The 14,053-nt window shown below is 40.9% G+C and overlaps 2 protein-coding genes across 2 annotated transcripts; one reads left to right on the forward strand and one right to left on the reverse strand.

Annotated features, from left to right (window-relative positions):
• Positions 1-4,549: 4,549 nt before the first annotated feature.
• LOC137613532 (protein c-Fos-like) lies at positions 4,550-7,236 on the reverse strand. Its single transcript, XM_068342833.1, has 4 exons — positions 7,084-7,236; positions 6,461-6,643; positions 5,899-6,006; positions 4,550-5,782 (listed from the first exon to the last, which is right to left on the reverse strand). The coding sequence occupies exons 1-4, from the start codon at positions 7,216-7,218 to the stop codon at positions 5,084-5,086; spliced, it is 1,125 nt and encodes a 374-aa protein (XP_068198934.1). The 5' UTR covers positions 7,219-7,236; the 3' UTR covers positions 4,550-5,083.
• A 4,437-nt stretch (positions 7,237-11,673) lies between these two features.
• On the forward strand, positions 11,674-14,053 carry fosab (v-fos FBJ murine osteosarcoma viral oncogene homolog Ab). Its single transcript, XM_068342788.1, has 4 exons — positions 11,674-11,940; positions 12,308-12,529; positions 12,644-12,751; positions 12,864-14,053. Exons 1-4 carry the CDS (start codon positions 11,806-11,808, stop codon positions 13,527-13,529), a joined length of 1,131 nt encoding a protein of 376 aa, XP_068198889.1. The 5' UTR covers positions 11,674-11,805; the 3' UTR covers positions 13,530-14,053.

The following is a 14,053-nucleotide window of genomic DNA, read 5'->3' on the forward strand; positions in this document are numbered from 1 at the left end:
AACAAGATGGGTTAATGGAGCCTCCCTAAAATACCCCCACTCTGTTCCTTTTATAGATTCTAATTTGGTTCTCCTGTGATTTATGTCTTGCATCTGAGGGGAGAACGGGGGCCATCTTCACTGTCGCAATTTAAATCTCTTCTTAAAACCCAATTTTCCCTGGCGTTTGACACCATTTAGAGTGTTCTGTATATTATTGCACATTATTTTAATTGTTTTAATCTGATTTTATTTAAGCTTTTAACTTATTTTAAGTTATTTTAATGGATTTTTATTTGATATTTTATTTAACTGCATTTTGTTCATGGTTTTATGGCGTGTCTGTTGTGTTTTTATCTAGTGATTGTGCAGCACTTTGAGAACCTTGTGTTTATTTAAATTGTGCTTTATAAATAAAGTGGATTGGATTGGATGCGTCATGGTCTCTCTCAACATGGATGACAAATTTGAAGGGACATTTTTGGGTTAATAAAGCAGAAATGAGTCAACAAGTTGGCAGATTTCATAAAACAGGAGAGTACTGGATAACTTTAATACAGACAGTTCAGAAGGTTTTGACTTTACAGGTGTTGACTTTCGGCTGAATTCCTTTTTGCCTGCAGGAAGGCAGCCAGAGATGTCACTCAGTACTAGAACACATATGGTGCTGACCATATTGGCACTCTGAACTTTAAAAGGGAAACATCCCTGCCAAGAATATATAAGGATATTCCACAAAAATATTCCACTTTGAATATACAAACCATGCAGACAAAGGATGTTAACTTCTTTCAATAGAAATTAGCGTTTTGAACCTCTAATAATGCACAAATGAGTAGAAATCATATTGTGATAGAAAATCAAGGTTAAGATGTGACTGCGACAAGATGCATGAAAGTTCAATATCATATCCAAACATACATAATAAATTCAACAATATCGACATGTATTTATTTCTGTTCCAACCTTGACAAGACTTCACGTTGAATCTTAACCTTGCATGTGCTTTATAACGGCTGCCAAAATGATTTACGGAGAGGGAATATACAGTTTGGGGTTTTGGCAGAGTTGTTGAACTCATAGAGTTCTTTCTGTGTGGGCGTCCAAAAGAAATAAATGTGTCTCTGCACAATCAATCAATGTTCTGTCTGTGTTGTGATGTTTACAATAACATTTATTCATGTATATGTAATAATACTTAGTGTTCACATGCCATCACGCTGAAGATCCCTAATTTGTAAATTAGATGCAAACACATCATTCATAATTTGAGGTTTTTCTCAAAAGGCTATCACGAATAAAATCAATAGATTAACCTGAATTGTTTTTTCATAACACTATGCAGTGCCACATCTTTGGGAAATACCCAGGGAACCAGACACCTCCAGACATAATCCTGACTCATCATGTACCACACTTTATTTTTACCACAGTCCCTTTTAAATTATTTCCTTCCTTTTTTTTCTTTCAAAATAATGTAGAAAACTGTATATCATGTCAAAACACGTCTAGTAAAGTGCGCATGCTATTTAAAATTGTTAGACAGACTTGGAAATAGTGTATTACTATGAGACGATGCATGACTTCTTGTGAGGATAATAGAATGGAATTTCCCTCCAACACATAAAAGGACATTCACCCCCCCCCCATCCATCCATCCATGATGAATATTGTTAAACATTTCATTTGTGTAATGAATTTCTATTTTTTGAGGACCTGACGCACAGCAGCACCCTCCAGTGTATCGGTGTAGATACACGTAGGTGTATGACCACGCTGCTGTAGACTCTCTTAAACTCTGTTTGCAGAATTCAAGTGTATCATGTTGTGCACCAATGACCCGCTGGTTCTGACTTTGCATCCTTCTTTTCTTTAATTTTCATGTCCTTCTCACAAGGACAGACCAGCAGGTGTCAGTCTGGAACTCCTCTTCCTCTACACACTGATCAAACTTCCATTTCTGTTAATAACACTGTGAGACATTCACGGTTTAATAATCATCCAGACATGAAAGATCTAAGTCTTTAAATGATAAATTTATTTGCGAAAATAAACTAAAGCTCTTTATCAACTAAAGTGCTTATTTAGTAGTGCAGCAGTCATAAAAACAGAGAACATATTTTGTGTGTGTGTGCGTGTTTGTCATTTATTATCTCCTCTGCTTGGGTTTATGCACACATACTTTGGAGATGTTGTAACATTTTTGGTCTCATAACCTGTGTCAAAGGACCCAGTCTTCCAAAATGTGTCAGTAAGGCATTGATTTATCCCTGTAAATATAGCACTTCCTCAGAAATATCACAGCATGTAGGAAAGGAATGGTCAGGAGGTGTATGAGGATGAGATAATCATGATGGAAACAGTGAGAACACAACAAATAATAGAGAGGTAGAGCTTCATAAACAGGCATTGTGAGAAATATCACAGAGTGCTGGTGGAGCTGAGAGTAATTTATCCCGAGAGATGACAGTAGTTTACAATAAACTGTTCTTCAAACTTCTGCATGACTTGTTTTTAATTACCCATGTCAGGTCAGTGAAAATGAAAGCTTTATATGCAATCAAAGCATACCAACATTACACACACACAATAATGTACATAACCATAAAATGACTAAGTGTGTGACTCATCTCATGAAATGGAAAACAGGTGAGTTTACAGTTGTGCAGGCCGTTGATGTTCTGCCAAGAGCTAATTCTGAGTATTAACATCTAATTACACAGATATTCCTTTAACCAAGGAAAATTAACCGACAGCAGCATCTCGTAAAAGAACCATGCAGTCATGTCACAGATGAAAAGTCAGATTTAAATGGTAAAATGATTAATACAACCAGGGTCATGTTTTTAGCATCATCTTAAACTCCAAAAAGTATTTCCAGAATGCCCATTGGCATTCTGGAAACTCAAACATCTGTTCAGGTTGAGGTAAGATGAGAATTATGTTACATGAGGTCATCCTGATGAAATACTGAACATAAAGTTTTTCCCATTTCAACAGGTGCAACAGATGTAAGGGAAAACTGAGTTGTTCAACAAGAGTAATAGTTGAGCATTTGTAAAGAAATGTGCTTAAAATTAGGGGAAATTTCAGTTTCCTGATATATACTTTTTCCATTTTATGTAACTCAAACCCGACTTTGACCTCATTATACCTCAGAAACACTTAACGATTAATTTAATTTGTTATTCACCACATTCATTAATGTATGAGTCACAAACATAATCTGCAAATAAATTGGGTTGTAATATGACTACAATACCTCATTTATGACCTGCACACATTAAAATAATGTACAAAATAATTTATCTGTAATTACAACAAAATGATATCCTGCATTTCAGTGAACTGGATAGTGACTCTAGATAATGACCATTTGGTAGGTTTAGTATAGTTTCATGCTAGAACTTTTATTGCAGTATTAAGGCAGTACTATATATTGTAAAGTAATATTGTAATTGTATCGTTATCGTTCCTGCCATGACCTCAGGTCCACCCTTTAGTGCCATTCCCCTGGTCCCTCCTCACACACTGCAGTCAGGTGCTGAGGTTTGATGGCTGGTTGCTAACTCTTCTAGATGTCAAACAGGCTGGTGGGAAGCAGTGAACTGCTGGAATGTGGCGTTTGAGTCTCAGTGGACAGACACAGGTCCATCCATCACCACTGAACCGACAGAGAACCGTCACAACAAACAAACACAACAAACATCTGCTATTGACTCGGCTGCTGCAGGATCTTCGGGCTACGGCGCCCCCTGTTGGTAAAAACTGGGTACTGCGTCTTCTCCCCCCCCCCCACCCCGCGCCCTAAAGCGGGAACATGGCAGATGTTGTAAAACGTTCAATAATGTTTGTGTCATACGTCAATAAAAGACTCTCTGGGCTGGGGGTGGTTCCGTTCAGTGCCTCCACAGCGGTGTGACTGCTGCCTCTAACATTATTTACTCCCTGAAGGACCGAAACCGACCAGGCTGCGGTCATCAGACGCTCCGTTCCGAGAAAGGCTTTGGCGTCGTTAAATTACTTAAGAGGCTAATTATCATGCACGCAACTCCTCCTCTGCAACAGATGAGAGGGTTTCGCCTGTTTACGCGCCACAACACTCCTGCTCGCATCGACATTTTCCGGTAACGTCCTCGGGCTCAGAAACATGACACCCCGTCGCCATGGAGGCGAAACAACTGCAAGTACCCATATATGGTCAAAGGAAGTGAGAAGAACTGGCAGTCACGTGTTGACGTCACGCAAAGGCACGCATTGTGCTGCCGTGGAATCGGATTCCCTTGACCGTGACACCAGTGGAGCCGAGGAGGAGCTGCGAATCAGAAACGAGGCTCCTGTGTTCGAGGCTACCCCTCGGTTCTAACGCGCTCCAGTCCCACACGGTTCTCCTTTATGTAACGTCGAGTCCCCAAAATAGACACACCGACATCTGCATGGATCGATGCGAAGTCGAGTGGATTTCAATGTGTTAATCAGTATAAACTCGTCATTGTATTGTTACTGGTTATATAGAAGCAGTGGGTGTTGAACTTTATATAAGACTGACACCAATAGCAGGAACTTTATTGTGGTTACTTTATTTATTTCCATAATTATAGTCTACACTTTTTGCATCCGATCATTTTAAATAAGTAAAAAAATAATCTGTCATAAAATACATTTGTTAAAATACATGACATTAGATCTTTTCATGGAGAAAGTGTCAATTTAGGAGACACCTCACAGCAGAAAGATATACTTGAACAACACGTTGAAAACCCTGTTAATTTCACTTGCTACAACACAACTATATCAACAGTGCACACACACACATATTAGCTATTGAGCATGAGCTAACTTCACATAACATTTAGGGCTTTGAGAAACACAAGATACTACCCCTGATGGATCACAGATGACTTGTGTTTGCATGCATTTTTGTTAAACTGCACCAGTAGTACGGAAGAAGTCAACCCTGTCACTGTCACATCTACACAACCTTTAATATTTAGGTTTACACACCATCAAAACTCAAACATTATTTGAGATAGAGCGAGATGATAGCTTGCCGGCTGGTTAGATTACAGTTACAGCATCGATGCATTGCATAACTTCTTTGCATTCACAAGGCCAGAAGTGTTGGAGAGTTCAGATTATCTTTCATTATCTCCGACACGCCGAGGCTACCTTTGAGGCTCTCAAATCCCTCAGTCAAGGAATCAATCTCAGAGTAATTAAAGGAAAACACTGTGCGGTAATTGCTACAAGTGGGGCTGGAGGACATGACTGGTGTGCTCAAAGATTCAAGGTCATTCGCCACAGATTTGTACAAGGTTTCCCAGTCTGACAGGCAGAACGGCCCGCTCAGGTCTATGTCAGGTACGGACGCAGCCATCTCAGAAGTCATTGCCATCTCCAGGCTGGGCACCAGGTCATCCAGGTCATCTCCCTTCAAGTCTTCCAGAGCCTCCTCTCCTGCACTGGAACACAAGAAGATGTTGGAGTTTCCCAAGATGGCTGCAGCTGGGATGGATGGGACACCGTCCATGTCTTGACCAGGCCCTTCTCCGGCGGATGCGTTGCTCTGTGGGGTTTTATTGTCCTCCAAGATGGAGAGCAGCTGAAGGGAGGACGGGGAATCCTGCAGCATCGTGTTGTCGTCTCCATCGTCACATTCATCCTCACAGTCCTCGTCTGTCGCAGAGAGATTGCAAGATGGCTTGTGAGCCTCTAAGAGCTGCTCCAGTCTATCCTTCTCCTTCAGCAGGTCGTCTATCTCCGCCTGGAGGGTGGACTTTTCGTCTTCAAGCTTGTCAGTCTCCTGAATTGAGGAAAGCCAAAATAAATTGAAAAAAAAATTAATACCAATACTCCTGCTCGTTTTATTTGATGCGCTTCAGGATTGTTCTCTTTCTGAAACAGACACCCTGTACTTACAGCTTGCAGTGTGTCTATCAGCTCCCTCCGTCTGTTACGACACTTGGCTGCAGCAATTTTATTCCTCTCTCTCCTGATTCTCCTCCTTTCCTCCTCCTCCTTGGAAGCCTGAAATCAGACATGATCGCTGCATGTTCCATATTCGTATATTCACTCGCCAAAATAATATTCAGCCTACTTACTGCGGTGTATACAGAGAATACTGATCAGGTCGGTGCAGACGCGCTGCAAAACCAGCACGGACGGAAAACGCGTGAACGCGCATCCGACGTGTTCTTTCATTTCCAATCTCATTCATGAAAAGTACAGAACTCTTTGTTATAAAGGGAATTCCTCCATGCGCCAATTAGACAATTTAAAAAAAAAAAATCAATTTATTTAATGCTGATTGAGATTAACTGTTTGTGAGTAATCTAGTACAACCAGTTCATTTCATTAAAGGTACTGTTGCAAATATCGCGATAACTGCATTTCTAGAAGTCTATTGTCTAATTGGTTTGCTGCCAGCAGATTATGGTGGTATTTGGCGTATACGTCTAAAAAAACACGTTTGTAGGTGTACCTTTTGTTTCGCTCCTCTGTTGCTGTGGGGCTTTGTTTTGTTCGCGCCCTGACTTTTGGTCTTTGCACGGCCGGAAGACGAAGGGCCAGATGTGATGACAGTCGGATGCACCGAGCGCCTCGGAGCCGGTGGGGTCGAGATTGCAGTCGGAACGCAGGAGTCGGCTGCGCTGATCTCAGTCTCCTGGAATAAACCACATCACAAAGACATATGCAGTCAAACACTAATTTATCTTTATCTGATGACAAAGGAACCACCGCCGTGGATGACCTTTAGATGCGAGGAATGCCGTAAAGACAGAACCAGTACCGGACGGATCCATCAGCTATACATACCATATTAATAAATCCTTATCATTTGTTTCCATCTTCATCACACAAAAATGAAAGATTTCGACCAGCACACATTTATGTTTAATACAACACACTATAGATCATCTTTTTAAAATAATTTTCAGTACAGGAACAGTATTCCTCCGAGAGAAAAAAGCTGTCTAAGATATTTAGATGTCCCTCCTACGAATGCATATTTTTTTTGTCATTAGTCTTTTCCAAATTGTTAGCCATATGCATGAAATATTGTGATGGTAATATTTAGTGTGTTATTAATGAGTGATCGTGTACCTGGGAGATGTCCACTGGTGATGAAAGCGAGGCAGGAGGATGCTGGCTGCACCCAGGGGTGTCCCCGCCAGGCGATGCTGTGCTGCAGCTGGACGATGAGTCAGACTCAGAGCTTGAGTCTGGATACATGTTCATGTCTAAAAATGCCGCATTAAACGATAGAATGGGCTATCTAATAATAGAAGAAAGAGATTCCCAGATGCCTTTCTATATTCCATTTGCCAGGTGCATATATGGTAACTGTGCAGATAGTGAGGGGGGCCCGCCTTTTATAGTGAGCTGGAATTTTATGAATGAAATCTGTGTGGCGAGACCGAACCATTTGGTGGAGGGGGAAGTGACAGCAAAATAAAAAGTGTGACTGATTTAGCACTTAATCAATACATTTATTAATTGCTTGATCACACATAGCAACAGCCTGATTAAAATAACCTTTAATTTTTCTCACACGTGTCAAGAAATATCAAACAAATGGTAAGTGACACCCCTGCCTGCAAAGAGGTGCCCATCGCCATGAATGAAATACGTCATTTCACGTATGCAGCGTCTGCATCATATACATTATGTTCCCTTTATGTTCAAGAGATGGATTTTATGTCGCTCGAACGTTTATTGCCGCAGAAATGTTCCATAGGAGAAGGAAGGTGATGGCAATGTAGAAAATATAGAGTCGTGTTGCAACAAGCGTGTCTCCCAGCGCAGCAGAGCAAATTATAGGCGCAGCTCCAATTTATGATTTTTATTGATATTAGGAAAAATTAATAGATTTATCTTAAACGCAAGATTTCACACCGATTGATTATTTATGACGTCTTGACTGAGATGTCACCCATGTCTCATTTGTCTTTTATCACTCTCAGCATATGATAAGAGCTCCAGCAACAGAATTTTCGCTGTAGTAAAGCAACCAATCGCCAAGTGGACCTGTCGAGCCATATATGGTGTTTCCGCTGAACAGGCGGCGCGCTGTGGCGCACAGGGAGCGCGCAGACGGACGCGTGGATGATGTGTGTGTGTGTGTGTGTGTGTGTGTGTGTGTGTGTGTGTGTGTGTGTGTGTGTGTGTGTGTGTGTGTGTGTGTGTGTGTGTGTGTGTGTGTGTGTGTGTGTGTGTCCCCACGCGTTCACTGTCACAAAAGAAAGTGAAACAAACTCCTCCTGGCCCCACCGTCACTGACTGGACCTCTTAAAACGTCATTAGGTGAAAGAATGAAAACGAGAATTCAGAACAGAAGTTCATGAATGACCCCAAGAGAAGCGCACCCCCGCGCTTCACCCGACCTTTTCACCGACTCGTCTAAATAAATCACGATTCACAGTTTTACACTTAAAGGTTATTGCATATGATACATATTTATTGACTTCCTCAGATCAATCATTAATTAAAACACATTTGTTGCTCTCTGTCACGCATCTTGGCATCCCCGCAGCCGATAAGCGTTCTTATAAATTGTGATGTAATTTAAGTGACACATATTATGCTACCGTCATTTCCGCACATGGCCCCATTCCAATTCTAATGCAGCTCCTGTAAGAAAATGGATTGATTGTGTTTGTAGTTGACCTCATTGCTATAGTGAAAGCGATAGAAGATGAACGGTGGGGGCCTCTTTTCGGCTCACAGGGGCTGCGCTCCCGACTGCTTCCCGGCAGTCACAGCCCCATCTGGGTTCATTTACCGGCACGTCATTAGGTGGTCGGCTTAGGCCCATTCAGATGCCAGAGACTGAAGTTCAGGGGGTTTCAGGGGTCAGACACCCCCACCCCCCCACCCCCAGTACCCCTCTAATGTGTTTTCAGTGAAGCATCTCGGGCGTGAAAGTGCACAAATCGGCGGAGTTTATTTTTAGACTCTATGACATCATCTTGAAAAGTTAGGTACATCACCCAAATTAACTATGCTTGAGTGAATAACTCCACCTCTGCAGTATAAAAGCATCATGTTTTCTACAGAAATTAATTAAAAAAGCACGACTTCTAACTCAGCTCGGCTAACTCCCTGAATTGCATTAAAATACTGAAAGTTTATGATTAAATGAATAGAAGATTATATCCATTTGTCCATTATCTGGACTTTCAATGACTGTCAAATGACCCCTAACTGATCTGGTGTCATTTATTAATTATTATTATGAATACTAGCTGGTGTTCCGTGTTGTAATTGTACACACCTTTAATATATAACTAGCTTGCAACTATTCTTGGCACAAACAATATTGTTGAACGGGTCAGCATTGTTGATTTAGAAGCTCCTGCCAGGCAAACAAACCGATCGGCGGTCCCCAGGTTTACGGCCTGCTGATTAAACGGTGTCCCGTTTCGGTCCTGGCCCGGACACACCGCGGAGAGACGAGCCCCTCCGGAGACAGACGTCTCACTCTGACGCGATTCTCTAGAACCTTCTACACTCACATAGGCGCAGCGTGGAGCCTCTGCGCAGACGGTTTCATTTTACGTCACTGAGTGATCCGTCAAAACAATACAAACGATCGTTGTTACTATGCAAAATGTAGACGTCACTGACGTGAAGGGGTGGAGTGTTGCTATGCCAACCGGGAATGTTGAACAAAACACGAAAGGTACGAAACCCTTTAGCCTACATTGATAGCACTAACATTTACACTTAACACAAGAATAAATGGTACTTTAACCCTCATTTAATCTATTCTTAACAACAAATCTTTGGCTTGTTCAGATCAGTGAGAGGTCAGAGGCATTGCCTGAAGGACCCCTATGAAAATTAAAAAGTAACATGGTTTTTGACGCTATAATAATGGCCTCGGAACAAAGTTTTGGCTTTATTTAATGCAAATTTGGCACTTTTTACAAATATTAACTTAACTACAACAGTATAAATATAGCACTAAAATGCTACTGACCCAATAAAATTGGGTGGGGGTCTTTGTGCTCATTCTAGGCATACTTCCCCATTAATGGCTAGTCAACAGAAAAAAAGAGTATTATATAATTTTATTGTGAAATTTACATGAATGGGAAAAAAAACTGAAAAGAACAATATAATTAATTTTTAAAAAGAAAAATAAAGCCAGAATGTTTGCTCAGCATAAGTAACTGATGGTGTAAATACACAAAGAATTCCCTCTACGTCTTTGGGGAACTCCTTTTTGACAGGGGTGAGCACAGTGTTGTGGAAAAGTACATAGAAAAAACCAGTTCCCAGCTTGCTGTGCAACTATACACGCCCTTGCTTGGATTGTTCATAAAAAGTACAAGCCTTACCTGAGGGCTTGATACAATTTACTGCCTCTAATCCAGTGTGTGTTTATGGTGTTCACAGTGTGTGTTTACATGGAACTGTTTTGGATTTCATGTAAATGAGTATCATGCATTTGTTGCCTGCCAATTCACGATGTACGTTAACTCTCAAGTAAGATAGATGAAGCCAAATAGAATCACATTAAAAATGCTCAATTTAAATTTTTTTGGCCTTCATTTTTCACCTTGGTCTTATTTATATTTTATGTCTGCTTGTTGATTACTTTTCATGAGTCTTGTGGATGCCACCTCTAAGGAAAGACACACTCATTTAAAAAAATATTACTGATTTAAATGATGAAAAAGAAAGTATTGTTGTGTACTTCAACAATTCAACAAGAATGATCGGCTTGGCCATGTCTGTTTCATCCTAATATTTAGCATTGTATTCAATGAAGAATTGTATATTAATTGTTTGTTGGCCAAATTGTGATATTTTTATGGAGACAAAAAATAGTGTAGTGTGAAAGAAAAACAAAATCTGTTGGGAAATATGTGCAACTGGGAAAACCAAGGATATCGTCTTCTTTCTATATTCTTCAGGTGTAGTAATGAAGACCTCAGTCTATGCCGGTCAAGGCCAGGACTATACTGAAACGGGTTCATTCATACACCAGGTACTCACAGGACACTTAATAGACGCAACACATGAGAATTTTGAGACTACTTGCAAAATCACAGTAGGATTTATTTTGCTTTCACATATTCAATATAGAAAATATCTACCATTTAATCATTGGAAAAATTAAAACACCCCTAATAAGTGTACTATGGAACTGAACTATCAAAATAGCCGATAAAAGTACTCCACCACTGTGTTTTGATAAGTTTGTTTGGAAAAACTTACGCCAGGACAGTCAAATAAATTCTAAATTGACTTTTGATGCCCTTTTGTTTCGATGCTGTTCTTTTGCTGACTGTTACCACAGTCTTCAGTTCACACAGCAGCCTCTATGTTTGTTGTCTTACATAAAGTCGTGTCGCTGTCGGCCAATCTGGGACGCTTGTCTATTTCCCATCAGGGCCCGCCCCTTTCACAGGATGAACCATATTTGGAAAATGACGTACTGGGGATCCCGTTACCGGAATATTCCATTAACAATCATTTATTTGCTTTATATGTAAAGACGAAACATCACGAACTGACATCATAAATTAATCATTTGTTGTTTAAAATGGTATTTAAAACAATATGTGAGCATATTGAAGCGTTGTTATGTCGCTGTTGTAGTGTTTTTTTTTATCGCAGCCACGGGTGAGGAACGTCCCACTTGCCACGTCATCCCGTCTATAAAAGGAATCCGAACTGCCGGAGTTGGCAGTCAAACTTTCAGAGCAGCGATAAGAGAGTAGAAACCGAGGACGACAGTTTTCCCCAGTTTTCCAACAGGATCCCGATCTTTAATTTTGAAGGATCTTAACAACTCGCTTTTTTTGGGGGGAAAAGATGATGTTTACCGCTTTCAACACGGAGTGCGATTCTTCCTCCCGCTGCAGCACCGCCTCACCGTCCGTGGACAACCTGACATACTATGCGTCCCCGGCGGAATCTTACTCCAGCGTGGGATCACCCCAATCTCAGGTACGTTCAGTCAAATACTTTTAATTTCTTATATGATATTTATATTTCTTTTGATCGACATGTAAGATATACTTCAGGAAATATAAAGACGAATAAGATTTGATTACATTATCCTCCCGAAACTTACATTTCTAAATATGTGTTGCTGAAAAATCGCACACTGACTGCAGTTAGTGCAAGGCGAGTTCATTCATTCACCTGGAATCTCCTCAGAGCGACTGTAACGTCACTGCTGACATCATATGGATATTTTTAAACCACATAGTTTTTTTTTTAGATCCACTTTTTCATTCAGACATCTTCACTGAGCCCCTATCCTGAATGAGTACGAAATAAGCTGATGATCTCTTTGCTTTATTATCCACAGGATTTTACTGACCTGACAGTATCAGGTTCCTCCTTCATCCCTACGGTCACAGCCATTTCAACCAGCCCTGATTTGCAGTGGATGGTTCAGCCTCTCATCTCCTCCGTGGCCCCGTCTCACAGAGCTCCTCCATACAAGCCCAGTCCTGCCTACTCAAGACCAGCCATGAGGTCTGCAGCATCTAGGGCTCATAACTCCATCAAGAGGGGCAGAGTGGAACAGGTAATTATTATCACACTCTTTGCTTTAGGTGTTGCCTAACAAGTAGTAACATTGCTGTGTACCAATTATCAAAAAGCTGAAGACTTACCTTTTTTTTTCTTTTATTATGTGCAGACAACACCCGAGGAGGAAGAGAAGAAAAGAATTCGCAGAGAGAGGAACAAGCAGGCTGCAGCCAAATGTCGTAACAGAAGAAGAGAGCTCACAGACACTCTCCAGGCTGTAAGTGTCCCACAGATTGACCATCATTCCTCAAAATTCTCGCAATGGTCAATAGAAGTGTTATCCAACAGTCAAGTTAATGCCACTTCCTTTGTTTCTCTCTTCCTTGTAGGAAACTGATGAGCTAGAGGATGAAAAGTCCAACCTGCAAAATGATATTGCTAAACTGATGAAGGAGAAAGAAAGGCTCGAGTTCATTCTGGCTGCTCACCAACCCATCTGCAAAATCCCTTCAGACCTGGACACGGACTTCTCTGTGGTCTCCATGTCTCCCTGCCTCACCACCAAGGTGTCCTCTCAGCCACAGGCTACAATTCAAGATGCATCCACTAATACTTCCTCTCCACCAACATTTACCTCAACCTCAAACTCGATCTTCTCCAGCAGTATCAACAGCTGCGTCTCCACTGCTAATTCTAACAACATGGTCAAGATGACAGACCTGGACGCCTCCGTCCTCGAGGAGTCTCTGGATCTGCTGGCGAAGACGGAGATGGAGACAGTGCGGTCAGTGCCTGAGGTCGACCTGTCTAACTCCATCTACACAACTCAGGACTGGGAGCCCCTTCACACTCCTCTATGTAATAGTGACTTTGAGCCCCTGTGCATGCCCGCGGTGACCTCCTCACCCGCCTGCACCACCTTCACATCTTCTTTCATGTTTACCTTCCCAGAGACGGAGACCTTCCCCACCTGTGGCATCGCCCACAGGAGGGGAAGCAACAGCAACGACCATTCCTCCGATTCTCTCAACTCCCCCACGCTGCTAGCCCTTTAAAGAAACACCCAAAAAACATCAGACTTCCTATAAAGCACATTCTTTTTATGTATTAGATTGATGTGCAGATCACAGGGCTATGGAATGGACTTGTACCAGGAAAAATAATTACGATTTTATTTGCCTTTATCTATACTTGCCTATTACACCAATGTAGCAAGTTAAAAAGCATGTTTTAACTAATTCCACCTAGTTGTTTTATCGGTTCCTATATGATTTTAATGGTGCTAGATAAACTTGTATTAGTGTTGATGTGTGTTCAGAGCAATAGTTATTATTGATCCAGTTTATATTCTGGTTGATGGAACGTGAGAGTACTTGTGAACTGTTTGTGAAATTTAAAACATGAATGTGCTGTCTTAACCATGGTCTGAGTGATCTATCTCGTATGAAGTTTTCTGTGAAAACATTAGTGGTTTTAATTTATGAAATTTTAAATTTATTTTTTTACAAAAAAAAAAAGAGTAAAGATGAATGTTGTTTGTATGATATGTAAATAAAACATAGTACTATTTAAATTCAAA

This window comes from Antennarius striatus, chromosome 19 (assembly GCF_040054535.1).
Source record: "Antennarius striatus isolate MH-2024 chromosome 19, ASM4005453v1, whole genome shotgun sequence".
NCBI classification, from domain to species: Eukaryota; Metazoa; Chordata; class Actinopteri; order Lophiiformes; family Antennariidae; genus Antennarius; species Antennarius striatus.

Bases quoted from the DNA above. Each gene is read 5' to 3' on its own strand.
- LOC137613532 (XM_068342833.1), bottom strand. From the start codon at position 7,218: ATGAACATGTATCCAGACTCAAGCTCTGAGTCTGACTCATCGTCCAGC. The intron at 6,007-6,460 runs GTACACCTACAA...GTCTGATTTCAG, and splicing joins ACAGAGGAGCGAAACAAAAG to GCTTCCAAGGAGGAGGAGGA. The intron at 5,783-5,898 runs GTAAGTACAGGG...TCCTCAATTCAG, and splicing joins TGATAGACACACTGCAAGCT to GAGACTGACAAGCTTGAAGA.
- fosab (XM_068342788.1), top strand. From the start codon at position 11,806: ATGATGTTTACCGCTTTCAACACGGAGTGCGATTCTTCCTCCCGCTGC. The intron at 11,941-12,307 runs GTACGTTCAGTC...TATTATCCACAG, and splicing joins TGGGATCACCCCAATCTCAG to GATTTTACTGACCTGACAGT. The intron at 12,752-12,863 runs GTAAGTGTCCCA...TCTTCCTTGTAG, and splicing joins TCACAGACACTCTCCAGGCT to GAAACTGATGAGCTAGAGGA.